The sequence below is a fragment of the Geospiza fortis genome, unplaced genomic scaffold (genome assembly GCF_000277835.1).
Source record: "Geospiza fortis unplaced genomic scaffold, GeoFor_1.0 scaffold400, whole genome shotgun sequence".
Taxonomy (NCBI): Eukaryota; Metazoa; Chordata; class Aves; order Passeriformes; family Thraupidae; genus Geospiza; species Geospiza fortis.
Window position 1 is genome coordinate 314,483 of NW_005054637.1, and position 16,131 is coordinate 330,613.

General features: G+C 46.0%; 2 protein-coding genes across 2 annotated transcripts in view; one reads left to right on the forward strand and one right to left on the reverse strand.

Annotated features, from left to right (window-relative positions):
• Positions 1 to 291: 291 nt before the first annotated feature.
• On the reverse strand, positions 292 to 2,013 carry LOC115948939 (UDP-glucuronosyltransferase 1-1-like). Its single transcript, XM_031064815.1, is given in 3 exon segments — positions 292 to 336; positions 1,163 to 1,380; positions 1,383 to 2,013. Coding segments are annotated over 3 exon segments (894 nt in total).
• Positions 2,014 to 6,878: 4,865 nt separating this feature from the next.
• USP40 (ubiquitin specific peptidase 40) overlaps positions 6,879 to 16,131 on the forward strand; it is a 23,167-nt gene continuing 13,914 nt past the window's right edge. The window contains exons 1-12 of the mRNA XM_005430454.3: positions 6,879 to 7,077; positions 7,324 to 7,391; positions 8,160 to 8,273; positions 9,019 to 9,183; positions 9,617 to 9,763; positions 11,298 to 11,441; positions 12,435 to 12,563; positions 12,821 to 12,922; positions 13,491 to 13,598; positions 14,128 to 14,449; positions 14,874 to 14,955; positions 15,795 to 15,966. Of these exons, the coding sequence (XP_005430511.1) occupies positions 6,879 to 7,077; positions 7,324 to 7,391; positions 8,160 to 8,273; positions 9,019 to 9,183; positions 9,617 to 9,763; positions 11,298 to 11,441; positions 12,435 to 12,563; positions 12,821 to 12,922; positions 13,491 to 13,598; positions 14,128 to 14,449; positions 14,874 to 14,955; positions 15,795 to 15,966 (1,752 nt within the window). The remainder of the gene's footprint in view (positions 7,078 to 7,323; positions 7,392 to 8,159; positions 8,274 to 9,018; positions 9,184 to 9,616; positions 9,764 to 11,297; positions 11,442 to 12,434; positions 12,564 to 12,820; positions 12,923 to 13,490; positions 13,599 to 14,127; positions 14,450 to 14,873; positions 14,956 to 15,794; positions 15,967 to 16,131) is intronic.

The following is a 16,131-nucleotide window of genomic DNA, read 5'->3' on the forward strand; positions in this document are numbered from 1 at the left end:
AAAAAGGCCAATATAAGATTTCTCCAGATGTGGAAGCTATGATTTTCACCTGACAGGAGTGTGAAGACAGGCACTGGCAGGGATACAATGAGGGCAGGATGTCTCTACCCTTGCAGCAAAGTTACGAACTCCTTGTAGCTCAGAGACCTTTAGGATATAAATGTTAAAACTTATATTGTGGAACCAGCAAGAATTTGCCTCTTAAATCTCAAACCAGCACCAACTCTCCTGGGCCCTGAGGTGATAGAATGTCTTAGATACAATTTTATCCGAATATTCTTGTTAAGAATATTATTCTTTGCCTTGTTTATCAAGTTTAAAGGGCTCTCCATCAGCCTGTCAAAGAGCATCAAAGAAATCTGAAAGAGGAAAGAAAAATCCCACCCCTCCAGCTCACAGACATTGTGCAGAGATATTGCGTGACCACAATTCAGAAGTGAGGGAGCAATTTCCTAGGAAAGAGATTTGTGTCCTGCTATGTGCCTGGATAGAAATGTCCAGTTTTTACCATTGTAGAGATTGCATGTTGACTATCACAATAGATTTAGGTTTTCAGATTAGCTTTAAGACCCTGCAGAACAATGCTAGCAAAAGCAGATGTCAAGGTATGAGAACTTTTCTGAGTTCTGCATTCAAGTGTTTTTCACCCAATCCACGACTGTAAGATTATTTCTTGCCATTTCAACCTGACATTGATATTTCCCTCCCCCAGGGGGGAAACCTAACAGAGACAGCCAGTTTGGAAATGAATTGTCATGAAAATACAACTAAAGTGAATCAGCTGATGCTGCTGAGCCTGGAGTTAAAAACAAAAGAGGACTTTTGCATTTTTGATCAGATAAAAGAAATAGATGTCAGATGCCATTAAAATGAAATCAAAACTGGATCTGGTTGGTGGTTAAGACACATTCACTGAGGACAGTAATTTCCATCTGGCTAATGAAATCCCTTTTTGTTTGGTTTGTTACAAAACGCTCATTAATTCAAGTAAGTCTCTGTCAAGGTTGTTTGATTTCAGCCTATGGGAAACAATTACTCAAACCTGCCTGAATTAAATCATTACCAGAAAATTTAAAAATAATAAACAATACCGATAAACTTCCTGAAACAACATGATGACTTTTCATTGGGAAATGTACAATTTTAGGCAAAGGAACATTACCTTAGGCAGTGGTTTCTTCTTCGCACAGTTGATCCCCCCCACAAAGACCATGTTGGGCATCACTGGCCTGACGTACTCGAACACAAAGTCAAACCTCAGGATCCAAATGGCAGCGGAGTTCACCAGGTCCATCAGGGACACATCCCTCTGAAGAACTTCTGAGGAAAGCTTAAGTGCTTCCCCATAGAAACTGTTGCAGTAATCAAGCTCCAGGAGGAAATCAGGGTGTTTTCCACCCTCTGGAAAAAAGTCATGCGGTCTGAGTTGAAGCTGAAGAGTCTTGGGACGTAGGACAGAGGGCTTGAGCACTGTGGGGCTGCAAAGTGCAGGTTGCAAGGGAATCCCCTCATGAAGAACACAAAGGGAAGAGAAAGATGGTGGGCGAGGATGGTTCCACACATGAAGGCCGGATCCGTCAGGAGGGCATCAAAGCCGCTTTGGTTGAGGAACCTCAGGGTCTCCTGGTTGCGGAACAGGTCCTTGCACTGGCCAAAGAAGCTGTTGAAAACATGCACTGAGGCATTGTACATGGCCAGGGCATTGAGGGGGAAAGGATTCTGCGTCAGGTGCACAGCCACGTATTCCTGGAAGGTGTTATCCAGTTCCTCCAGGGTCTGGCTCACTGGGTGCGTGACCACCTTGTAGGCCTGCGTGGTCTCCATCTGCCAGCTCACCTCGGGAACCAGCACCACCACCTCGTGTCCTCTCTCGCTCAGCTTCTCCACCACTTCCTGCATGCTCAGCCAGTGGCTTTCCACCATGGGCACCACCAGGAGCTTCCCTCCGTGTGAGAGGCTGGGCAGGAGGAGGAGGAGGATGGAAATCCAGGCAAGGCAAAGCCTCAAAGCCATGTCGCTGTGGTCGCAGTAGGGGCTGTGGATGAGATTTCTTCTGCAGGTTGTAGTCTGAAGATGCTTTGGAAAGCCACTGATGGCTGGAGTTGTTGCACTCTGCCCTTTGGATCATCCCATTGTTAATGATTCACTGCTTTGCATTGTGGGTAGTTTATTTTGCCTTTTCCCTCCTTACTTGGAAAGCCAAGATTTGGTGACCTCTTCAATGCTGAGTCACTGGAGTTCCTCGATGTTCCATGAGCTCCTCAACGTGCTACTGGGATCCCTCAGGACTCCTCATCTTTGCTGTGTCTTGTGTTCCACTTTGGCCTTCATCCCTTCCTCGAAGCAAGACTGGATTGCAAGGTTGGCTCTTCCCCCTTGTTGACATTACCCATGAAGGTAATGCCTTCCTAGTGGTAAAATGTTGTGTCGTCCCCTTATTCCCTCCCCTCCTCAAAAGCAGTTTTTTGCCCTGAGTTATTGTCACTTGTCCCTGACTCCTCTGGGGACATAAACCTTTCTGGAACTCACACAAGTGATCCCTGTCTATTCCTTCACCTCAGTCCCTCGTATTGGGTACTGCTGTGTCACCGGCGCCACAGCTGACCGTCACAGACATCTTTTATGAAAAATCTTTTCTTTAGGATTTTTCCTTTGGACAAGCTGAGAGGCTTGAAGAACAAAATGTAAACAATGGTTATCTGCTGAAGTAATCCCCTTCTGATGAAACAATACCCTCTGCTTGCAGACAGGTCCAAGGGTCAGAGCAGACTCTACTAGCTTGGCAGAAGGAGTCCAAAGAGTAGTTTTTAGGGTTTAAAATGTAACACAGTATGGTAATGTAATGATTCTTATAGGCTGCATGGAAATGCTATAAGATTTGTATATTGTACTAGATTGGTTAGTGAGAATTAGGATATTCAACACAGAAGAAGATTTATTGTATTGTAACAAGAACCTCGCTCTCTTGCCCTTTTGCTCTCTTACCCTTTTACACTCTTACCCTCTCATCCTCTCTACCCCTCTCTTCTCTCGGGCCTGCTCCGAGCTGCAGCTGGCAGCTCCCAGCAGGGCCCTGCACCCCGACCCTTTGCAATAAACTGCTAGTTCCATGACCTGGCTTCAAAAATCTCTCAGCTACATCCATCCCAACCATGCTGCCCCCTGATGCTCCTACAGGTTGCCTGCAGCTAGGAGCTGCTTGGGAACTCGAACAGGCGGACAGGCTGTGCCGAGCAGGACTGAGCTATGTGGATCCATTGCAGCCTGCTGGGGACACCCCGAAACGCGGCCGGAGGTCGCATTAGGGGACGGCCTCTCGCGTGACTGCCCATGAGTCTCAGGGAGCGAGCTGGCCACAGAACACGTTCCCTGTGACCTCAGGCACACAGTTATAGGTATTAGGAGAAAAAAAACTCACTGGAAGAATGGTTAAGCAATGGAAAAATTTGCCCAGGGAGGTGGTGGAGTCGCCATCTCTGAAGTGTCCAGGAGGAGCCTGGATGTGGCACTTGAGGACGTGGCCTAGGGGTGACCATGGCAGTGCTGGCGTGAGGCTGGGACTGGGTGATCCTGGAGGTCTTTTCCAAGCTGGATGATTCTGTCAGGTGCAGGCTGGGCCATGCCAGGCTCAGGAATGAGTAGGGAATACTCAGGAGGGAATTATTAGGGTAGCTACAACATGCTGGCCAAGGCTGGAATAAATCCATGACTGGAGATCCCAGACTACCTCTTATAAATCCATGAAAAGAGATCCCCAAGCCCCACCAATAAATCCATTGCAGGAGATGTCCAATCCCTCTCATAAATCAGGTCAGAGATGCCAAAACTGCTAGAATAAATTTATGAAAGGAGATCCCAAATCCCTCTAATAAATTCATGACCACAGATGCCCAAGCCCCTCTAATGAACCCATGACAGGCGATCCCCAAAACCCTGACATAAATCCATGACTGGAGATCCCAAATTCCTTTAATAAACTCATGGCAGGAGATCCCAAACCCACCTAGTATATCCATGAAAATAGAACCCCAAACACTTCTAAACAAATCCAGAAGAGATCACCAAACCCCTCTAAGAAACCCATGAAAAGAGAGCCTCAAACCTCTCTAATAAATCCGTGCCAGAGATCCCAAAACCTTTCCAATAAAACCATGGCAGGATATCCTAAATGCCTGTGATAAATCCACTACAGAAAACAAGAGTTTGAAAGAGGGAGTTGGTCTTTGTAGAATGCCAGGATGGTTGGTGTTCGAAGGGACCTTAAAGCTCATCCCGTTGCACCCTCTGCCATGGGCAGGGACACTTTCACCTATCCCACCTTGCTCCAAGCCCTCATCGAGTGTTTCCTGGAACATTCCATGGACGGAGATCCCACAGAGCTCCATGGCGCCCCCGCCCTCACGCCGGTGGCGATCTCCTGCCATTGATGTATTAGGGGGGTTTGGGATCTCCTGTCACAGATTTATTAGCGGGTTTTGGGAATTCCTGCCATGGATGTATTAGGGGGATTTGGGATCTCCTGTCACAGATGTATTAGAGGGTTTGGCATCCCCTGCCATGGGTTTATTAGAGGGATTTGGGATCTCCTGCCTTGGGTTTATTAGAGAGGTTTGGGAACTCCTGCCATGGGTTTATAAGGGACATTTGAGAGCTCCTGGCATGGGTTTATAAGGGGGATTTGGGGTCCTCTGTCACAGGTTTATGAGAGGGGTTTGGGATCTCCTGCATTAGAAGGGTTTGGGATCTCCTGTCACAGATTTTTAGAGGGATTTGGCATCCCCTGACATGGGTTTATTAGAGAGATTTGGGAGCTCCTGCCTTGGATTTATTAGAGATTTTTGGGAACTCCTGACATGGGTTTATTGAAAGGGTTTGGGAACTCTTGCCCTGGGTTTATAAGGGGGATTTGGGATTGCCTCTCAGATTGATGAGAGGGGTTTGGGATCCCCTGCCGTGGGTTTATTAGAGGGGTTTGGGGTGTCCTGTCACAGATTTATTAGAGGGGTTTGGGATCTCCTGCCATGGGTTTATTAAAAAGGTTTGGCAACTCCTGCCATGGATGTATTAGAGGGTTTTGGGAATTCCTGGCATAGGTTTATTGAAGGGATTTGGGAACTCCTGCCATGGGTGTATTAGGGAGATTTGGGATCTCCTGTCACAGGTTTTTAGAGGGGTTTGGGATCTCTTGCTATGGGTTTATTAGAGAGGTTTTGGGAACTCCTGCCATGGGTTTATTAGAGGCGTTTGGGGGTCTCTTGCCTTGGGTTTATTAGGGATTTTTGGGAACTCATGGCATGGGTTTATTGAAAGGGTTTGGGAATTCCTGCCATAGGTTTATAAGGGGCATTTGGGATCCTCTGTCACAGATTTTTAGAGGGGTTTGGGATCCCCTGCCATGGATGTATTAGGGGGATTTGGGATCTCCTCTCATAGATTTATTAGAGGGTTTATTAGAGAGATTTGGGATCTCCTGCCTTGGGTTTATTAGAGAGGTTTGGGAACTCCTGACATGGATGTACTAGAGGGTTTTGGGAATTCCTGGCATAGGTTTATTGGAGGGATTTGGGAACTCCTGCCATGGGTGTATTAGGGAGATTTGGGATTTCCTGTCACAGATTTTTAAATGGTTTTGGGATCTCCTGCTGTGGGTTTATTAGAAGGTTTTGGGAATTCCTGTTGTGGGTTTATTTGAGGGGTTTGGGATCTCCTGCCATGGGTTTTTTTGGAGGGGTTTGGGCTCTGCTCCCATAGATTTATTAGAGGGATTTGGGAGCTCCCAAACAGGGGTTTGGGATCATTTGTCATGGATATCTTAAAGGGTTTTAGGGATTTCCTGTCGTGGATTTATTAGAGGGTTTTGTGACCTCCTGCTATGGATTTATTAGAGGGGTTTGGGAATTTTATGGGTTTCTTGGAGGGATTTGTGGGTCTGCTGTCATGGAAGTATTAGAGAATTTTGGGATCTCCTGTCATGCATTTATTAGAGAGGTTCTGGGATCCCTTGCTATGGATTTATTCCAGGATTTTGGTTTCTCCTGCCGTGGATTCCTGGCAGCCTGAGGCCCTGTACTCTGAGCTGTCCCTGGGCCACCCAGAATCCCTTCCAGCTGCTATTCCTGTGTGGTTTTTAAGGGAAGCAGGATCCAGAAATAAGGAGTGAGGGAGGATTTGGCACTCGAGTGCCTCTCCAGAGTGGTGGGTGGGTGGTGTCTCCTGGATATGGCCCTTTTTTTGGGACACACCATCCACTCAGGAGCTGCTGGGAGGAGCTGCAGGGAGGAGAAGTGCAGCAGGCTTGACTGGAAACAGGAATGAGGGCTGGGAGCAAGCTTGGATGGAGTGCCAAGCCCAGGAATTCCATCCAGCAGCTTGGGAGGAGGGGCCTTGACAGAGATTTGAAGGCAGTCAGGAGCTGCATTCAGAGGAGAAGCTGATGCAAAGTGGTTTAGTTCCTATTTATGTTCATTAGGAAAGTGAAACTTGAAAATCTTTCCGCTTTGATGTCTCAGATGAAGAAGTGCCAGGGGTTTGGAGGAGGTGGGTAAGGATAATCCAAGGTGAGGGGTAGTTCACTTGCAGGAATAAATAACAGCTTTGTGCAAAATGGAGTTGTGGTGGGTTGGATCCTGGTGAAGAGACTGCTCAGACCTGTGGTAACAGAAATGCTTTTAATTCACCCTTTTTTTGTTACATTAATTTACATTTTTACATGGGGTTATTTTTAGAATGACCAGAGTAAGGTGGAAAAAAATATGAACAAATTTTTCAGTCAGGGCTTCCAGGTTTATGTTGGAGGATTTGAGGTGGGTGAGTTCCACTGCATTTTTTATACTAAATATTCATTTTGTATCTTTTTAAAGGACTCTTCTGCCTTCACAATGTTTGGGGACTTATTTGAAGAGGATTTTTCCTTCATTTCCAACAATCATTATGGGAAAGGGAAGAAATCAAAGCCCAGAGAGTCTGAGCCTCCAGCTCCCAGGGATTTCACCAACCTCAGTGGAATCAAAAATCAGGGTGGGACCTGCTACCTCAATTCCCTTCTGCAGACTCTGCTTTTCACCCCTGAATTTAGAGGTGAGATGCTCAAAACCTTAAAATAATGTTGGGATTGATCTTTTAGTGGGGATTGCTGTTGGGATTGATCTTTGCACTTCTGGTTATTTATTTAGAGAAACACAGTGAACCTGGGTGGTTTTGGGGCACAGTTCACTTTAAATAAATTATTGCAGAATAAAGTCATAGTGTTTGACATTAAAATACATTAATTTTTTAGGGAGGGGATGTTGTCTTTTTAAATAATAATTTTTTTACCACTTGCAGAGGCTTTGTTCTCCCTGGGACCTGAAGAACTTGGCACTCTGGATGACAGCAGGAAACCAGATGCAAAGGTGATGGGAACTTTCCTGTTCATCACAGATTTGGAGGAATATGGCTGCAGTTCATGTGAAACCTAGGAAAATGAGTGAAAAGCTAAATTTGACACTGAGAGGCAGTTTGGTCTGGCTGATACTGGAATTTCCACAGCATTCTAAGCTTTCATTGCCATCAGGATTTACTTCAGAAATCAGACTTGGAGTCTGTTTCTGTTGAGGTCTTCTCCCTCCCACCTCATTCCACCCCTCCACCAACCCTTCAGGAGAGCTGGAGAGGGACTGGGGACAAGGCATGGAGGGACAGGACACAGGGAATGGCTCCCACTGCCAGAGGGCAGGGCTAGATGGGATTTTGGGAATTAGGAATTGTTCCCTGGGAGGGTGGGGATGGGCTGGGATGGAATTCCCAGAGCAGCTGTGGCTGCCCCAGATCCTTGGCAGTGCTCAAGGCCAGGCTGGACACTGGGGCTTGGAGCAGCCTGAGATAGTGGGAGGTGTCCCTACCCATGGCAGGGGTGGAATGGGATGGACTTTGAGGTCCCTCCCTCCCCAAACCATCCCACTTGGATGTGTGAGGTGAGGCACTGCAGATTTTTGGGAACGGAGTCTGACTGCTTGGTGTGAAGCGAGTTGTGTGTGTTACGAAAGAGGCAGGGGGAGTTTATCACCCAGGGGGGTGGTTTATCACCCAGGGGTGGTTTATCAGCAGCTTGGTGGTAAGTTGCCCCTGTTGTTGCTGGGCTGGCTGCTGTGGGGCCGTGTCTGACTCTGTTCCCTGCTGCCGTTCGGATCATCCCGCTGCAGCTGCAGCGCCTGTTTGCCCAGCTGCTGCTCCTGGACCAGCAGGCTGCATCCACCTCTGACCTCACCGAGAGCTTCGGCTGGAGCAGCCACGAGGTGCCCATCTCCATCCCCACACACCTCTCCCTGCACACACAGGGGTTCTGCAAGGCTGGCATTTAGGAAACACCTGAAAATCCTTCGAGCTGCGGAAAGGACGCTGGGTTGGGTCAGCTCTTGGATCTCCACATGGAGCCCATGGCAGTTGTTTGCAGTGAGGAACAGAAGATGGTTGTTCTCTTAGATACAATTCCAGTTGCTTTTCCTTTGTTTTTACCAGGAGTGTTTTTCCAACAGGCTCAGATACTTAGATTCTTACCCAAGTTCAACTGTGTCAGTCAGAGATTAATCTAAATCTAGGGAATGGCTTCAAATTGACAGAGAGCAGGTGTAAGTGGAATACTGAGGAGGAATTGTTCCCTGGGAGGGTGGGCAGGCTCTGGTACAGGGTACCCAGAGAAGCTGTGGCTGCTCCTGGATTCCTGGAAGTGTCCAAGGCCGCGTTGGAGCCACCTGGGATAGTGGGATGCGTCCCTGCCCGTGACAGGATGTGGAACAAAATGATCTTTAAGGTCCTTCCAGCTGGAACCACTCTGAAATTCTATGATTCTATCCAAGTGAAAGTGTCTTAGATGGGTTGTAGCATCACCAAATTAACAATAATAGATGTAGTACTTTACTACTCAAGGAGTAAATGTATGAGTAGTCATGGAGACTCTGGGACACTTGAAATGTTATTTTTGAGCCACAGGCCATGCACAGCAGTGGTTCATTCCTTCCTGTGTGGGTTTCCCTCCTTCAGGAGATGAGGCAGCACGATGTGCAGGAATTGAACAGGATCCTCTTCAGTGCTTTGGAGACTTCCCTGGTGGGGACATCAGGCCACGACCTCATCAACCGCCTGTACCACGGCACTGTTGTCAACCAGATTGTCTGTAAGGAGTGCAAGAACGTCAGTGAGAGACAGGTAAAGCTAGGGATCTCCCACTGGGAGGTTCTCTTCAGGCTGTTGACTTTAAATGTTCTTGTTTTTAAAGTCCAAAAATGATGTCATCCTTGTTGAGTGCCTTGTTGAGTCCAGGTAGTGAATCCTGGACTGTAGGTCTTTGGCTGCATTTTCTAAATGAGAGGTAAAAAACCCAAATGTTTTGCATCTTCTGAGTTCACAAGCCCTGCCTTTAGTAGATGTGGTTAGCACAGAGTGAAGTGAGGTAACACCAAAGCATACCTTGACAGTCTTTCATGTTCTTTGTAATTTAAAAAGTCAGTTTTTAAAAATTAATTTCTGTGGCTGTGTGAGGGGTTTTTTTGCCCATCACAGTGATGAATAAGATGGGTATCTTTCTAATCACAAACTTACACCCCTCAGAACCTCGTTTCTTGTTGTCCTTTCTGCACAGGAGGATTTCTTGGACCTCACAGTGGCAGTGAAAGGTGTGGCTGGCTTGGAGGAGGCCCTGTGGAACATGTACGTGGAGGAAGAATACTTTGAGAATGACAACTTGTATCGATGTGGAGCCTGTGATAAACTGGTTGAAGCTTCAAAGGTAACACCTTGGGGTGGGATGATGTAGGGTTAGATGGGATGTTAGGAAAAAATTCTTCCCTGTGAGGCTGGGGAGGCCCTGGCACAGGGTGCCCAGAGAAGCTGTGGCTGCCCCTGAATCCCTGGAAGTGTCCAAGGCTGGGGTTGGAGCAGTTTGGGATAGTGGAAGGTGTCCCTGCCCATGGCAGAGGGTGGCACCAGATGGGCTTTAAGGTCCCTTCCAACCCAAAGCATTCTGGGATTCTATAAAACCTCAGCAGGGATGTCAAGAAAAGCTCCTGTGGCTCATTTCCCAAATGTTGTTGCAGTTTTTTGTCCCTAATGTGGAGTGTGGTGTGATTGGGGAAGTATTGACTCCTTCAACACCTGTGCTGCACCTTGCTCTGGGCATTCTGGAGGATTGGCTGAAAGATAAGTTAGAGCATAAAATAAAAATGTGCCATGGGAGAAATCATGGAAACTCACTTCTGGAGAACCCAAATGAGAGAGAAGAACAACGGGCAGCTGTTGCTGTGTGCAGGGAATGGAATTTTTTGCTCTGTTTTTGTGGAGGGAAGCAGACTCAGGCTGTTTTTGCCCTCTGCCCTTGTCACAGCAGCAGAGCCCCTGGGCCTCCTGCAGGATGGGTGAAATCCAAACCCTGCAGCCCTCTGGATGTGGAAGGAGTGGTTCAAAGGGAAGCTGAGGTCAGGCCGGGTTAATCAGTGACTTGGGAGTTCAGGAGCTCTCAGCAGTGCCTCATGTGTATTGTTGCAAGGGCTGGCTGGGGTTTAACTGGGCTGGGTTCAAGGCACTACAGGGTAAGTTTGCCTCTCACAAGTGCTCATCCATGCAGGAGGAGAGTGGGAGCTCTGAATTTTGGTAGGAAGTCACAGAGCTGGGGGTTGCCAGGCTGTGGATGCAAAGGGAATTCCTAATTCAGGGGATTTCTTAAACCCTGTGTGTATGTTCCTGTTATGGCTCTGGCAGCAAAGAGGAGGATGGAGACATTGGAAAGGCTCAGAAATGTGGCCATGGAGCCCACACCTGCTGCCATAGGTGGTACAAGATGGTTGGTTTTAGTTCTCATGAGGGTTCTTGATGGGCTCACCCATCAAGTGGTCGGATCTGGATTAATCTGGAATCATTAAAATGGATTTTCCTGGCTTTCCTGCCTGGAGGGTGCTCCCCTGTAGAAATGAGAGAGACTTTAGCTCCTGTGACTGCCTGCATAGAGCCCATGGGCTGTGGAAACATCATTACTGACTGGAATTTCACCACTGTCCTTTATTTGCTGTGGCAGGATCAGGTGTGGGACTGGTGATCACCAACCGAGGAGGATGTGGGACTCAACAGGGGGACAAGATCTGGGTCGCTTCTAGGTTGTGTAGTTGGAAGGGAAATTGAGAATTGGTGAAGACATTTCAAAAATGAGGGCACTGATCTTGTCTCAGGTGGTAACAAAGCTTTGGTGGAAAGGGATTTGACCACAGCAAGGTGGAAGCAGAGTTTTGTTCTGGGTCTGTGCTTAAAATGTTTTTTAAATCCCTTCCCAGTCTGCTAAACTACGCAAGCTGCCTCCCTTCCTCACCGTCTCCCTCCTGAGGTTCAACTTTGACTTTGAGAAGTGTGAGAGGTACAAGGAAACAAGCTGCTACACATTCCCCATCCAGATCAACCTGAAGCCTTTCTGTGAGCAGGTGGGCACTGTTAACGTTTGTTAAAATTTTCTGTATGCTCAGCAGAGCACCTGCAGCCCAAGGTTATGTTTATTTTGAATTTTGTCATGTTTTTGAGTGACTTTGTGGTGTCCTCCTCCGCTTTTGAACTGAGCTACCATGTAGCTATGAGGGGGAAGGGTAAAATAATTACCCAAAAGTCATCTAACCTTTCCTTGATAGGAAGATAATTATCTGGAAATGGAAATGAAAATATATTTTTGTCTGGTTATTCTCTGATAGCATCATGCATAAATTGATCTATATGTGCTTTAGGTGTCAGTTGTTATTCCATTTTTCTCAGGAATCTCTGTTTGCATTCATAAATATGTTTCTGGTTATAAACTGAGTTATGCCATGGCTTGGATGACAAATTTTGATTCTTAAACAACAGAGGCACTCTTATGGAACAGACATTTTTCTTCTTGAAGTGTTGCAATGCAAACTTGGAAATTTCTCAGTGTTAGAATTTGGGGAAACCTTTGTCCCCCCTCCCTAGTTTTAGGGTTTCTAAGTGTTGCTTCTTTTCTCTCTCCTCTTTTAAACAAAATAAGCTTGGCTGTGAACAAACAGTGATATTGAAAATTGAGTTTCCAGTATGGTTCAGAATCCTGCTTGTTTAATAACACAGATTGCCCAGGGGAGCTGTGGCTGCCCCATCTCTGGAGGTGTCCAAGGCCAGCTTGAACAGGATCTGGAGCCACCTGGGCTAGTGGAAGTTGTCCCTTCCCCTGGCAGGAACCCAGATGAATTTCAAGGTCCCTCCAACCCAAACCATTCTGGGATTTTATGTTTTATCAGCCTGTGCCTTGTGCCAGTCCTTCCTTGTGTCCCCAGCCCTCAAAAGCCATTTCAGTGTCTGCATATGCAAACACACACTGAGAAATCTCTGAAGTGATGCTAAAGGTATAAAGCTGTCCTTGTGTGAGAGACTGACCTCAGTTGTTGTTACAATTATTGTTTTTCTTTTTAAAGACTGAGATGGATGATTCAGAGTACATGTATGAGCTCTTCTCTGTTATTATACACAAAGGTGGCTGCTATGGAGGACACTATCATGTTTATATCAGAGATGTGGATGAATTAGGAAACTGGCAACTCCAAGTAAGTCCCTAAAAGCTTTTCTTACTTGCTTTAGAGGTTGTGCTTTGCAGAAAAGTATTAAGAACTGGTTGATGACTGTGCATCCAAACTTAATTAATATTTTAATGAGGCTTTGTGTGTCCTGCCTCATTGAGAAGAGCAGTTTAACAGAATGTCCTTCACACTCCTAGATTGTGCACGGTGATGTCAGCACAGAATACTCCAGTCCTCTATTTGTGTGTGAAACCACAATATTTGTGAGTGTCTTTCTCACCCAGGAAGAAGAGGATGGTCTGATTGAAGAGAAGGCTTTAAGGGACACTGAGAATGCCAAAGAAACAGAAAATCCACTGGCAGTCTTAAAAGGGATTTTATCAGAGGTATGGTATGTAAGGAGTTCATTGCTTTGGTTTTGGAGCTAGGGAACCTGCAGGGAGTTGGTGTTTGTGAGAGTGGGCAGGATTAAACGTCCAGAGCTCTTCTGAGCTTGGCATGAAGCATTTAAAGCTTGGCTTTAATATTAACAGTGGCTCTTGGTACAGACTGAGGTCCTTTTGGAGTATTTCTAAAGCTGCTCACCAAAGCTCTTGCAAAAGGAATCAGAATATCCAGATCTGGAAGGGACCCACAAGGAGCATTGATGCAGCTCCTGATCCTGCACAGACACCCCACCAATCCTAGCTTGTTCATCCCTGAGAGCATTGTGCTGGGGCTCTGGCAGCCTTGGGGCTGTGCCCATTCCTTGGGGAGCCTGGGCAGTGCCCAGCACCCTCTGAGGGAAGAACCTTTCCCTGATATCCAACCTAAATCCCCCTGACACAGCTCCATATGGTTCTGCAGTAGCTTATTAAAAACCAGGAATGATTAAAACACTTCCAAATTGGCTTCTTTGTGTTGACCCCTTGACTTTTGTAGCCTTTGTTACCTGGGTTTTTCATTTCTCTGCAGGAAGAAGCGAAACAAATTCCTGTGGATCAATTAGGGCAGAAATTACTGGAGAAGAAAGGGGTGTCCTGGAATAAGAAATACAGAAAACAATATGGAGCATTACGAAAGGTAATCACAGTTTGCTAGTTTTGGTTTTAGATAGCTTTTATAATCATTTCTATTATTTTTGAATAGTCTGGAGGATGATAATTGAGAATATGGACCCTTGGATTAGCATGTGCAAGGAGAGGTTTGTAATGTGAATTAGCAGGCTGGGGAACATAAGATTCCCAAGGAATTGTCTGCCTGAGACTTTGTGTATTTTTTCCTAGTGCAATTTTCCAATTCATTGCTGTATTTTATGATGTCTTAAGGAAAATACTTCAGCATTTGTGTTGTAGATAGGTGGAAAACTGATATTTGCTTGTTTTTTGAAGGGAGATACTTGCAGTTTCCACAAGAAATATTGAAATGTAGGTGTGAAGTGTAGATGTGAGGCTTTTACAGAGGTAAACTGTGAAAAATACATGAGGAGGCACCATAAAATGAGTTTTGAATTAATGAGGTTTATGTTTCACAATGAGGTGGGGCAGCTTAATGCACGCTGCTGCATTTAAAACTTGGCATCTTCTTCATCCTGTCCTTGCTTCCCTTTCAGTATTTGCAGAATCATCCTCAGATATTCCAGCTGAGTCCTGATGGAAATAAGGTCAGCCTGAAGGAAACACACAAGCTCCTGTTCAAGCTGGATTCTCATGGACAAAATCTCCAGCACCCCTCCCAGAAGAATGATGTCCAGTGGAGCTGTGAGAAAAAACTCCCAAGGCCGAGGGCTGCTTCTGCTGGGTGCCACTGGTTTGATCTGAATGATTCCAAAGTCCAGCCCATCAAGGAGAAGGACATTGAGAAGCAGTTCCAGGGTAAAGAGAGTGCCTACATGCTGTTCTACAGAAAAGCTCAGCTGAAGAGGCCCCCTGAAGGTACACAAAGCTCATCTGGAGGTTCTGAGAGAGCTTCTTGCTTTGACATTTTTTCTGGAGTGCTTTTTTGTCCTTTCCAAGCTTTATTTTCACCAGTTTTCCTTATAATGATCATTTGAGAAGAGAATTAAATGAAGGTACAGGGACATGGTGATGTGTTGGTTGGCTGGAGCTGACTAATTTTTTTAGCATGCTCCAGAAATAATGGCAGAGCATCAGCTGAAACAAATATAGGTTGTTGCTAATGGCATTTATGTGTTAATTTCCCTTAAAGAAAGGTTGATTGGAAGGAGTAAAAGCATTTGTTTGTTCTTTATATCATCCTGCAGTTGAGTTTTCAGTGATTATTGTACTGTAATGTCTCCTCTTGATAACTTTTCTTGTTTTCCAAAGCACGTTTTAAGCCTGCGTTTTTTTGTTGCAGCACGTGGAAATCCAAGGTACCAAATTCCTGAGCACCTGCTGAATGAAATGAATGCTGCTAATACAGAGCTGCAAAAAAAGAGGTATATGGGTGTCACTGTACTCAAAACAGCTCTTATCTGCAGGACTTGCAAGGGATTCAAAAGCAAAGAAATTTCCTTAAGCAGAGTCAGAACTGAAATGGTTCAATGTCAGAGGTTAATTGAAGAATATAATTTCTAAATCCATATTCTGCTGGTTCCCTGCCTTCCCTGTTAGCAGGCAGCCTACAGAATTTTAAGGGAAACATACAGTTTCAAATTGTACCATTTTCTGGTGAAAATCACTGCAATTCTGGAAAGAGAGTGGAATGTGGTATCTTAACTGTGTTTATAGAGGGAATTCCTCACTGGGAGAAGGGGGAAGGACTTGGTTTATGGGGAATGCACAGATGAATGATATTCTCTGCCAGAAAAGTCAAGAGCTTGTAATATTCAGGTCAGACAAAACTTTCCCTTGTGTTGAGGGACCCAGATGCTGATACACCTGAATCACAGTTGAGATATCAAAATACAGACACAAGAGTTACAGTTTATGGGATATTTCACACAAGACTGTGGCTTCCCCTTCCCTGGAAGCATCCAAGGCCACTTGGATGGGGCTTGGTGCAGCCTGGGGTAGGGGCAGGTGTCCCTGCCCATGGCAGGGGTGGGACTGGATGAACTTTAAGTCCCTCCCTACCCAAACCATCCTGGGATTCTGTTTCTGAGTGAATCCCACTCCTTTATTTTTTAAAAGGTTTGCTGCTGCAGCTAGGGACAGGTATAAAGGAGGAGGGGATGTGACAGGGAGTTTAGCCCTGGGGGGATCAGTTCCAGGAGAGCTGCGCAGAAACATCTGTTTGGTGTTAAATTCACCACTTTGTTGTGTTGTTCTCCCAAAGAGCTGAATGTGACTCAGCAAACAATGGCATTGATTTACATCTCCACCTGAGCTCCTGCTATAAATTCCACAATGGGGCTTTGCATCCTTCACTTTCTTGGAAAGAGAGCGTGGTGGATTTGACAATTGACAGAAGGAAGACCCTGGGAGACCTCCGGCAGGCAGTGTTCCAGGTACCTGCTCCAGCAAACTCAGCTTCCTTTCCACTTGAGCCACTGCAACCTGTACAAACAGATTTATGCTGCAGTCGTTGTGTCAAGGAGAAATTTTCAACAGTAAACAGAGCTTAGGAGGCTAAAAACTTAATATGAGTTTACATGGGAGGAAAGAGAGGTGTG